The sequence below is a fragment of the Gekko japonicus genome, unplaced genomic scaffold (genome assembly GCF_001447785.1).
Source record: "Gekko japonicus isolate JY-2015 unplaced genomic scaffold, Gekko_japonicus_V1.1 scaffold258, whole genome shotgun sequence".
Lineage (NCBI taxonomy): Eukaryota > Metazoa > Chordata > Lepidosauria > Squamata > Gekkonidae > Gekko > Gekko japonicus.
In genome coordinates, this window is record NW_015164190.1 from 1,188,794 (window position 1) to 1,200,964 (window position 12,171).

Sequence of the window (12,171 nt, forward strand, 5' to 3'; positions counted from 1 at the left end):
AGGAGGAGGCGGAGGCACGGCGTTAGCAGGAAGCAGCCGCTCTCGCCGCCTCCTTCCCGCAGCCCTGGGGACAGAATTGCGGGTTCCCGGGAGGGAAGCGGCTAACGGGGAAGGGCCTCAGCCTCCACCGGATCAATCAACGACCCCGCACCCCATTGCCCGCCGCCAGCCGTCGCGAGGCGGGATGGTGCCCTCCGCCGCCGAGTCCCCCCACCAGCTGCTGGGCCGGCTGCGCTTCCTGAACGAGGCGATCGGGTGCTTGAGCCGGGCGGAGCCGCTGCCCGCCGCCCTGTGCTACGTGCCTCGCGAAGTGCAGTATAAGATCTGCAAGGACCCCAGCGCCCCCGGGCTCGCCTCCGCCTCAGGCCGGAGCCTGCTGTCAGTCTGGGACAATCCGGGCAAGGCCGGCGGCGTCGGCTCGGGCTCCGGCGGCAGGAAGTGCCCGGGCAGGGGCACTATCGAACTCCGCAAGGGGTCGTGCATTCGGGCCAGCGGCGAAGAATATTGCAACGGGCACGGCCTCTGGGTGAAGCTCACCCGGGTAAGCGAGGGACCGGGCGGGGCGGGGCGGGCTCGTGTAGCGCAAGCACAGGGGAGGCGCAGGCGGCCAGGCACCGGCCGGGCTGGTTGTGGACTTTTCCCAACGGGGAGAGGTGGTGGCGTTTCTGTCAGGTCGGGCTCTCATCCCCTCGGACTTCTAGTGCACCGTGCCTTCTGAATGCCAGATGTGTGGCAACTAATGTGATGAGGAAAGACATGAGCTCTGCACATGCTTAGAGGCACTTTAATTATGATGACTGTATTGTTATAATATTCCAGGGTGGAGCTGTAGCTCAAATTAAGCGCTGGGTGTGTTGAACACACACAATGGAAAAGGAGGATCTCTAATGGACCCTGTTAGACCATTTTATAATAATGTTAAATAATCTGAACTAATTATGATCTCCCGTGCATTTAAAGTCTGTTAACAAAAATCGTCCTGTTGCCATGGTTAGCCACCTTCAGAAGATCTTCCTGTAGATGTGCTTTGGGATTGACAGTGCAGTTCTATGCAGAGCAACTGGCCTCAGCCACCACCCCATATATAGGGGGTGGTGCCTCAGCCCGTTGACACTCAGCTCTCTCCACCTGTTTGCAGAGTCATCTCCAGCTCCTTTCAGTTTCTTGAATATTTCCTGCTGTGTGCTGAGTCATATGCAGGGCTGTGTTTTCAGGACATCCTGGTTACCCCTCAAAGGGAAAGAAGTACCACCAGATAGGTTTTCTAAAGGTGGAGTATTTGCTGTGAGGCCAATCTCAGTGCTTTATGATGGCACAGAGGTTGGGACAGACTCTAAGGTCTTCCCCCCCTCTCCTTTTAAAAGTACGATTTTCTCCTGTAGCCAATTTCTACTCCACTTTGTGGGGTTTGCTGCATGAGGTTTTAGCACTGATACCAGCATGGGGGCAGCAAAACCATTCTGTCTCTGGTGTCAGTCTAATATTGAAAACACCTCCAAGTCCCAACAGATTTCCTATCTGGGACAGTGTTAGGAGTCATTTACTGTCCACCTGGTAGTAAATCGATGGTGGTAAATCACTGATGATATTTTAAACCAGTGATTTTTGTCTTAGAACACAGAGTGCTTTGAACATTTTGGAGCTGTTTTATCAGATCAGTTTAGGAAAGCAGGAAGATTAAATGCAGTATGGATTAATTATCTTTAGCTGTGGTACCTGTTCCTGAAGAAGAACTGTGGAAATGGGTTATTACCGGTGCCCCGTTAACAGGATCACCTTGTCTTCATCAAAATCAAACTTTATGGCTTCACTGGGAAGGACTGACTCGGAAATTTGTTGGGACTTGGAGGTGTTTTCAATATTGGACTGACACCAGAGATATTTTGTATAATATTCTTTATTCAGATTGGAACAGTTGATAAAAATTTACAAGTTATTTTTATAAATATTGCGGGTTTCTGGTCCGCAATTGTGCAAACTTACTGTATGCTTGGGAATGCAGGCATACTTATGTATCTGTCCATACAGATAGTCATTGTAATGGTGTTTTGTGTGTAATGCTGCTTGCATCATTTGGGAAGGAAAACTGTTGCAGGCTCACTATGACCAGGAAAGGGTCACTGATTTTAACTGAAGCTGTACCAGAAAGAGCCATTACTTCAGACATTCCTTCATTTAAACAGCATGTTCATATTGATACAGTGAACTGTTGGACTCCTTAGATAAACCTGAGAGATATTTTAATGCTCCTGATTGCACCAATTGTACAGCGTGCCAAAATGACAGCTTACCCAAGTGTGCATTCCTTCTTTGCAGGAACAGCTGGAGGAATACAAGACTGGCTGTGATCTGGAGGAAGGCTGGGTACTTATGTGTAAGCATGCTGATGGTGGGGACAGGCTGGTGCCAGTGGAATCTGTGGAGAGAATCCAGAGGCAGCAGCAACTCTTTGGAGTGGACTATAAGCCTGTGATCAGGTATGGGGCCCCAGAACTATGTCTCTGTGATTGGAGGGTTGTCTTCTGGGTACAAGCTAAGCGTATTGACCATGAACTCATGACTAGCAGAAATGACAAAGCCAAATGTGGCTGATGGAAACTAAATTATCACTAAGGCTTTTGATAAGGTTCCACATAATATTCTTATTGACAAATTGAAAAAATGTGGTTTGGATCCTATGACTGTTAGGTGGATCTATAACTGGTTGACAGATTGCACCCAAAGAGTGCTTGTGAATGGTTCCTTGTCTTCTGGGAGAGGAGTGACAAGTGGAGTGCCTCAGGGATCTGTCCTGGGACCTGTTTTGTTCAATATCTTTATCCATGATTTGGATGAAGGGATAGAGGGAATGCTTATTAAATTTGCAGATGATACTAAATCGGGAGGGGTAGCAAATATGGTAGAAGACCGAGTCAGGATACAGGATGATCTTGACAGGCTGCAAAACTGGGCTAAAACAAATAAAATGAATTTCAATGGGGATAAATGTAAAGTTCTGCTTTTAGGTAGGAAAAATCCAATGCGTAATTATAGGTTGGGGGAGACTTGTCTTGGCAGTAGGGGTCTTAGTAGACCATACACTGAACATGAGTCAGCAGTGTGATGTGGTTGCTAAAAAGGTAAATGTGATTTCGGTCTGTAATAACAGAAGTATAGTGTCCAGATCACACAAAGTGATGGTAGCACTTTACTGTGCTCTGGTTAGACCTCACCTAAAGTATTGTGTTCAGTTTTGGGCACCACAATTTAAGAAGGATATAGACAAGCTGGAATGGGTCCAAAGGAGAGCAGCTAAGATGGTGAGGGATTCTGGAGACCAAGTGCTATGAGGAAAGGTTGAAGGAGCTGGGTATGTTTAGTCTGGAGAGGAGAGGACTGAGAGGTGATAACTATCTTCAAGTACTTGAAGGGCTGTTATATAGAGGATGGTATGGAGTTGTTTTCTGTTGCCCCAGAGTTTTCGGGTAAACATGAGAAAAACTTCCTGACAGTTAGAGCAGTTCCTCAGTGGAATAGGCTTCCTCAGAAGGTGGTGGGCTCTCCTCCTTTGGAGGTTTTTCTCCAGGAAGGTTTGGTCAGGGATTCTGGAGGTTTTTTGTAATCTTTTGGGCATGGAACAGCGGTCGCTGTAGGTGTGGAGGGGGAGATATTTGTGAATTTCCTGCCTTGTGCAGGGGGTTGGACTAGATAACCCTGGCGGTCCTTTCCAACTCTGTGATTCTATGGTTCTATGAAATTAGGAGTTCCCAATTATTTTTCTAATTAAATCAACCTGGAGGGTTTAACTTTTGCTCAGATCTTACCTCCTGATCCAAAGGTTTGCCCTTCACCACACAGCTTGGTATTGGTGCTAGGATTCCAAACATTTGCAGCACAAAGAGGGAGGCAAGTTAGTCAAAACACCCTCTTCATTTTCTTAATTTCTTGTTTATCACCCACTTGTGGCTGCTGCCTGCTATTTTGTCATCCTTTTCTTAACTATGTGATCAGAATAGTGATGTCAGGATTTGACATCATGAAGCCAGTTTAGAATGAGGACATTGAAATATTTCCTCATTTTGAATGGCTGATGGGCGGAAGAAATGCAGTTACTGTACTGCAAACATTCTTGCCCCTTCCCCGAACTCACCAAAAGGTGAACACTGTGTGGAAATGTTTTCCAAAACGTACACTCTCCCATATAGTGCATCATTCTCTGTAAAAACTGACAAGAACATGGTGAAAGTAGTTTTGGCCAAGAAGTACTAGTATTGAACATTTTCAAGTATACACTATCATACTTTCCCTCTAAGTGTTCTATTAAATAAATGTAAACTTGTTGATGTTTGAATAAAGAGTAAGAATAGTTGTTAAAGGAATTATGAATTAAATCCTTTCAAGGCTTAAACAAATGGTTATATATTGGCCCTTTGAATTCTTCTCATACATTTCCCTTGTTTTAAAGACTAATTGTTCAGTTTGAGCTATTCATTTTATTTCTGTGTAACTAAACAAGAATCTGTTCTTGTCATTGATGTTTGCCTTCTTTTATTCCAGATGGGAACAGGTAGTGGATTTAACATATTCCCTGCATCTTGGAGCAAAGCCAAAAATCATGGAGCCAGATGTGGCTGCAGTAGAGAGACTCCGGTAAAGGTCTTGCTACTTCCTATGTGACCATAAGATAGGGCTGGTTGTTTGGGGCTGCCAGTGCCCTTCATCTGGGAGTAGAGGCTGGGTCTGCAGCATTTCACAGACTGGGGCCCTTTTGCATACCAGCCAGAACTGCTGACCAGCTTTGTATTCCTGGGTGACTGATTCCACTGGCAGCAGTGCTTGGGTAGAAGAGGGAGTAAAAATAACATCTTGGACTCTGGGCAGCCACTGCCAAACAAAATAGACATTAGACAATACTGACCAGTGTTTGATGTAGTGGTTAGGAGTGCAGACTCTAATCTGGGAGAGCCAGGTTTGATTCCCCACTCCTCCACATGCAGCTGCTGGTGTGACCTTGGGTCAGTTACAAGTTCTTTCAGAGCTGTTCTCTCACGAGCAGTTCTTGAAAGAACTCTCTCAGCCCCACTTACCTCACAGGGTGTCTATTGTGGGGAAGGGAAGGGAAGGGAAAGGAGATTATAAGCCACTCTGAGACTCCTTTGGGTAGTGAAGGGCAGGGTAAAAATCCAATCTCTTCTTCTCTTCTCTAAGCTGAGTTAGTGTGAGCTAGCTCACAATTTTTTAGCCTCCAGCTCACGCATTTTTGCTTTAGCTCAGGAAGGATGGCTCCAGAGCAAACTAATCTATGCAGTAGCCAAATCGCTGGCTCACAACTTTAATGCCAGTAGTTCACAAAGTAGAATTTTTGCTCACAAGACTCCACAGCTCAGAGGGAGCATTGAGACTGACCTAGAGAGACCGAATGCTTTGACTCAGTATGGCAGCTTCATGTGAGGATGAATTGGGAAGATGGGAGAGCATGACCAGTGATGAGAGAATAAAGAGATAGTGGTTCCATGCAGAGTTTAATTAATCCTCATCATTATCCTGTTAGGTTTGTGCCTCCCACATGGAGTTACGAGTGTGATGAAGATCTGGTCCATTTCCTCTATGATCACATTGGCAAGGAGGATGAGAATCTGGGCAGCATCAAGCAATATGTGGACAGCATTGATGTCTCTTCCTACACGGTATTAGCCTGGTTAATGGACTCTGTTTGCACAGGGACCTCTGCCACACGTGAACTGCACTCTGTTGCTTTAGGATCATAGCTCCTGGTGTAGCTTTTGCTAGTAATTGGGGTAGTTAGGCTGTTAATGTGTGATTGGTATCCAAAATCTAAGGGTTAAGAGATTGTTAAGGCCACACTGGCTGGGGTAAACAAGCCCTGGAAGTCTCATTGCCAATTGTGATTACCTGTTAGGGGCTCCCTATGGAATGACCTTTATACTGACAGTGGAGTAGACGAGAGCCAGCAAAGTGGTGTGCTTTCTTTAGTCAGCTTTTGTTAGTTTAGAAATATGCAGATTTTTGAGTTCCTGCATTGTCTTGTTGGAAGTCTGCAGACTTTCAGGTTAAGTTGTGCTGCTGCTGATGGTTCAATGTAGACGGAGACTCTTTCTGTGAACTGTAGAAGGAGTTGTGATAAAACTGAAACGCCTTGATGTGTGCTGATGTACTGTGCCAAGTGTCTCCTTTGCCGATCAGCAGACTTCCTTTTGTGGGCTGGCTAGAGAGATGCTCAGATCCATGAGGTGGATGCTAGAGCTCATTCTCAGGGACTGGGATGCTTTGACATGTCAGACTGAGTGTACTTCCTCGGGGTACTAGAGTCGGCATCCTCTTGAATCATGGAAAGGATCCTGTAGGTATCTGAAAGCAAATTCTTTGCAAACTTAGCCAGGTGGTATTGTTGGAAGAGCGAGGTTTTTTTAGATGCCTGACTGTTATCATTACCCATCCTCTGTGCAGTATGATTTTTCTAAACCGCTTCACTTGCCATCTTCCAGTTTTCTAAGCCCATTCTTAGTCTGTTGAGAAATGAAAGCAATTCGGTACCTTGCAGATCGCTTCCAGAGCCAAGTATCCAGCCTGTGGGTGAGTGTGTGAATGGTACTGATCCTGTCTTTCTCCACTTGGCCTGTGTTCTGCTCTGCTTCCCTCAGGAAGAGTTCAACGTTTCATGCCTGACAGACAACCATGCAGACACCTACTGGGAGAGTGATGGGTCCCAGGGCCAGCACTGGGTCCGTCTCAACATGAAGAAAGGAACCATCATCAAGTGAGCCACTAACGTATCTCTTTCTTATCAGTCTGGGCAGTAGGGGTTTCCCTCCCAGTCACTGGATGGAGGAGAAGGGAGGAGGTACAGATCTAATCAGTGCACATAGGAGGTGACTTTCATAATGCAAACTTGTTTCACATGTCCTCGTGGACTATTGGAGCCACTGACGATTGGAGCCACTGACTTCGATGACTTAGAGTATGATTCTGCTGTGTGACATCTTCTGTGAGAAGTGATGGGTAGAGATAATCTGCTTGAGGACTGGTTGATTTTGTGCTTGAAGGGATCTTGCACTTCCTGCTGCCCAGAAGAGGATGACGAGAAGTGTTTAATAATGGAAGAGCCTTCTTGGTAGAAGTTGCTCCCATGCATAATATTACTTAGTTTCATGTTCATTATAGTCTGCCTTTCTCACTGAGACCCAAGGCAGATTATGTAATGTGTCAGTACAATCAAGAGACACCTAATAAACAAGGTAATAAAACTGCAGAAATTTGAAAAAGGCATACGTATTAAACGTGACATGTTAAACAATGCAAGGAATGGTATTACATAAGTAGAGACATAATACAATGAGAGCAAGATGATAACGTACAACAGCGGGTGATACGTATTAGTAGTATAGTCCACCGTCCTGTTCCCTGTGTTGAAATGTCTTCCGGAATCATTCAGTTAAAATGCAGTCCTATTTGTTTCTAAAAATGCCCTCCTGAACAGTTCTGTTTTTGCATTGTTTGTGGAAAGCCAAAGAGTGTGGGAGCCTTCCTGACCTCCACAGAGGTAGGGACCACTACAGAGAATGCTTGTGTGGGGGCAGCTGTTGATCTTGCCTGTTTGTGGGGTGGCATCTGTAGAAGGCCCTGTTCAGATGAGTGGCATTGTGGTGGGGCATAGGAGAAGAGCTGGTCCTGCAGACATGAGGGTCCAGTTCCATGAAGGGCTTTGTATGTGATGGCCAATACCTTGAATTGAATCTAGAAGCTAATGGGCAGCCAATGGAGTAACTGCATAATAGGTGTAATATGGATGCATTGCCTGTTTCCTGATGACCAAGTTCCAACATCCTGCACTAACTGGAGTTTCCAGGAGGTTTATGTAATTACAGTATAATAGACACACAAAGGGATTGTGTAGCTGTTCACATCATAGAGCCTTACCTCCTACCGAATTGAATGCTCCTGTCATACAATCTCAGGTTAACCTCTCTAAATTGTGGGGCAAAATCTTTGTTTAACATCACCGCCTGCTTTCCATGTGGGAAATCAAGGCTTCTCCTTCTTCCATTATTAACAAAGACTTGTAGACCTTTGTGATCACAGATGTTTTCACAGAACTCAGTCAAGATAATTTATTGGTCACCAAACTGAGATTTATCTTGGGAGTAACTTGGATTTCCTTGGTGCACAGTGGGAATTCTGTTCTGTTCTGGGGTTGTTCATCTTCCAGAGCTTTCTTGGTTTAATTTTTTAACTGTCCTTTTCCTGCCTTTTAATTCTCTCCCTCAGGAAACTGTTCCTGACAGTAGACACAACAGATGAGAACTTCATGCCCAAGCGTGTGGCTGTCTATGGTGGTGAGGGTGACAATTTCAAGAAGCTGAGTGACGTGGGCATTGATGAGTGAGTGACGCTGGGGAGGGGAGACTGAACCTAAATCCTGCTGGCACACCATGTCCCGTCAAAGTCACTGGAAAGTCCGTGGGTTTCCTAGTAGAATGGGGGAGCGGGAGAGAAGAGGGTCATCCTAACCAGATCATCATGCAAAGCCATGATCTACTGTCCTGTTAGTGTCAGTGAAGGATCAGACGCTGCTGGACAGGGCTTTGGTTTTTGAGCTTAGATACTATCCCATTCCAAAGGTAAAATGTGAGGAAAACAACATGACTATTTTTTAAAGTAAATTAAAACAAGTTCCTTGTTCCCTAATCACCAAATGCCTGCTCCAAACAAAGTTATCCTGCACTGCTCCCTCAAATATTTTTTTTGGCCACAGCTCTTGTGGGACTTCAAAAGAAGGGAGTGTCATAATTCTGTAACACAAGCAGCTCTCGGGGCCTTTCAGTCTGTGTGAACACTACTGCAAAATGCTCAGGCGTATGGCTTAAGAGTTGCTGTATGCTACAAGGAAGTGTTTTTTGCCAGATTCCACATGACCAGGGTTATGTTTAAAGAAATGTTCAGTGGTTATGTATGAGCTTTTATAGTATCATCTTTCCCACGCTCCTCCAAAGGATGTTGACAGATGAGTTTGGGTTATCCGGCAAGTTGGAGGTGGAAACCAGGTTTTCTGGAATCCAGCTCCTGTCCCCGGCCAAATGCAGCCTTTCCTCCATTTTTACGCTTCTAAGGTGAAAGGACTGCGGGGGTGGTGGTGGTGGTGGTGAGTCTGTCCTGTGCAAGAGGAAACTGATGTTTTTGTGTCCCTAGGAGCTACATCGGGGATGTGTGTGTGCTGGAAGACATGACTGCTCACTTGCCCGTCATTGAAATCCGCATTGTGGAATGCAGAGGTGTGTGGGTGTCAATGTGGGGGTGAACCAGTTACTTTTCAGGAAGTGAGGTGCAATGATGTGGCCTCTCTTCAAAAACAATTTTACTCCACATGTGTGCATGCACACACCTACACCCCTGCCAGTGGGAACCCTTAGGGTTATGGCGGAATTAGGTCTCACCGCTTGGCATCTACTTTGGTGCTTCCTATCTGTGGTTGCTCTTTATGAGTACTTTCCCCATGAAAAGGACTAGAGTCCACAAAAGCTTTAGTCACAATAAATGTGCACATGGCACGTCGTCTCTATTTGTATTTGCTACAACAGATCAACAGATCTGCCCCTCTGGAATTCTCCAGAAGTGACATTGACACAACCCCAATTCATGCTGGCCTTGCAGTGATGCAGAATGGCTTTCTCCTTCCATCATTTCTCTCTTCTCCCTTCACCAGGGGAAAGGATTCCTCACTTGACTGACCTTCCTGAGCTGCATTGTGCTTCCTTTTTATGCAGATGATGGGATTGACGTCCGCCTCCGGGGCATAAAGATCAAATCATCTCGACAACGGGAACTAGGGCTCAATGCAGATATGTTTCAGCCAGCCAACCTGGTGAGGTATCCTCGCCTGGAGGGGACAGACCCTGATGTGCTCTACCGGCGTGCTGTGGTCATCCAGAGGTATGGAGCAAGGAAGGCTGGTAACAGATGTCATGCAAACTTCTTGAAGCTGAGAAACATGGTAGACAGAAGGCCACGTGCAGCTGGAGGTTGGGAATAAGATAATTTGTGTGGGTGCCTGGAAGGTAGCTGATGGGATTTATTGAAAGAGAGAACACCAAGGCCTTTATCATTAATGGTCCATTTTGGTTTTGGAGCCAGACTGTTCTGTGGAACATTGTAGCACTTTGTGCTCTCTTTGTAGGGAATCTTTTATAACAGTTGGCCAGTGAATGCTTTCTTTTCACAGAGAAATGGAGAGATTCTCACAATCATTGTGATGTGTTCAGTGGTAGGGACTGAAAGCATGTGTGTACACATGTGAACATGTGGCATGGCTTCGAGTATCCTTGCTGAAAGCCATACTGAATACACCTGCCTTTATCGTACTTTTTTTCATGCTGTAACCCAAACTTCCTTTTTCCCCTTCTGGCAGGTTTATCAAGATCTTGGACAGTGTACTTCACCACCTTGTTCCATCCTGGGACCACACGCTTGGCACCTTCAGCCAGCTCAAGGTAAGGGTGGGGTGCCGGTTTCTGTGCTGTCTTACTTGAGGGGCTCCTGAAAGAGCAATCTCGTGGCAGCCAGCTCTGCCGCAGAAGCCCGCTTCTCTAGGAAAAAGCAGGGCTGCCAGGAGCCACTATGGGCTCCCGGCCAAAGATTCCTCCTGGGACCCTCACCTTCACATTCAGAGCAATCCATGCAAGGGTTATTCTTTGATTAGGACAGACATGCTGTAACTGTCCTTCAGTAGCCTCTTGCCTAGCTCACAGGACCCCCAGGATAACCCAGATTTCTGGAGTTTTGTACCCCTAGCATCCCCACCCTCCAGCAGCCATGGGAAAGGCTACTTAAAAGAATAATTTGGGGGGGCTGATGCTGTCAGTGGAGCCCGGCTGGTTAGAAATGGGCGGAGGGTGGGACCATCAGAACACTGCTGCCTTTGACCCAGCCCTGCTTTGTCCATGGCAGCGTATCAAGCAGTTCCTGTTGTTGTCCAAGCGACGCACAGCGTTAATCACCCAGTGCCTCAAGGACTCTGAGACTAGCAAGCCAAACTTCATGCCACGCCTGTACATCAATCGGCGCCTGGCCATGGAGCATCGTGACAATCCAGCACTTGATCCCAGCTGCAAAAACACCGTCTTCACCCAGGTATGGATAGCCACCACACACAAATGCATGGAAGACGGAAGTGGCGTTTCTGTCTTTGCTATCTGCCAGGCACATTATGTGTCAGAGATGCTTTTCTAACCTACATCCTCAAAGCTAGTTCAGTTCACGGAAGAAACTTCATATATCCAGCAAACAGTTTTGTATGGCCATTCAGCTCTCTGTGCCCTTCTGAGTGGATTGGAGGTGTACCTTCAGTATTCCTTCCATTTATGTTACAGTGGGAAATTCAATGGCTGGGCTGTTGCCTAAAGTTTCTGCAGCTGGAAGGTTTTCCATCCATGTAAACATGACTTTCCACTCTCCTCCGGCTGCAGCCCAACCCACCCCCAATTCCTGCTCCTGGGGGAGGAGTCAGAGGTCTGCCTCAGAAAGAGGGAATGAGTGAAATTTGTTACCCTTTGCATGCATGGAAATTTCAGGCATGATCAAACCCAGTATTTCCCTTTGTGGCATAGATGTGTCAAGTGCTTTGCAGGAAATGCTTGGGTCTTAATTCCTTGTCTTCTCTGATTCCCAGCAGTGATTGCGTTTTTATGTGACATTATCATTTCTGAGGCTTTCTCCATAGGAGGGCTGGGACTCTCTGTCTAGTCTTTCTCCAAGCAACCCAGGCCCTCAAGAAGGTATCCTTCTAGCAATCTTAGGTTAGGCCGAGATGGCATGATTAGCGCAAGGTCACCCAGTGAATTTCATGGAACGGAGGGGATTTGAACCTGGGCCTCTCCTTTTCTGGTCTAAATACTAGTCTAAACCACCATACCACCCTGCCTGCTAGAGTGAGCTCATGGCTGAATGATAGTTTGATCCTGTGCTTCCTACATCCAGAGCAGCACTCCAGCCATGCATCACACTGGCGTTTTAATTGATGAGTGTCTGTTCCTTATTAATAAATTAAAGACCGGTAGGAATCTTGGGAGCCACACAGCAGAATTGCTTCTAGTAACTTTTTGGTGACTATTACCTGCTTCTAGGTCCAGTGTCCAGTATAATAAATGCACCAAGACCCTCAAGGCACACATATTCCTG

The 12,171-nt window shown here is 46.3% G+C and overlaps 1 protein-coding gene across 1 annotated transcript in view; it reads left to right on the forward strand.

The window, feature by feature from the left end:
* The window catches only part of HECTD3 (HECT domain containing E3 ubiquitin protein ligase 3), a 21,522-nt gene continuing 9,351 nt past the window's right edge, over positions 1–12,171 (forward strand). The window contains exons 1-10 of the mRNA XM_015408270.1: positions 1–541; positions 2,317–2,477; positions 4,537–4,629; positions 5,531–5,666; positions 6,642–6,757; positions 8,266–8,379; positions 9,187–9,269; positions 9,762–9,927; positions 10,403–10,484; positions 10,942–11,124. Coding sequence (XP_015263756.1) covers positions 185–541; positions 2,317–2,477; positions 4,537–4,629; positions 5,531–5,666; positions 6,642–6,757; positions 8,266–8,379; positions 9,187–9,269; positions 9,762–9,927; positions 10,403–10,484; positions 10,942–11,124 — 1,491 coding nt within the window. The 5' untranslated portion in view covers positions 1–184. The remainder of the gene's footprint in view (positions 542–2,316; positions 2,478–4,536; positions 4,630–5,530; positions 5,667–6,641; positions 6,758–8,265; positions 8,380–9,186; positions 9,270–9,761; positions 9,928–10,402; positions 10,485–10,941; positions 11,125–12,171) is intronic.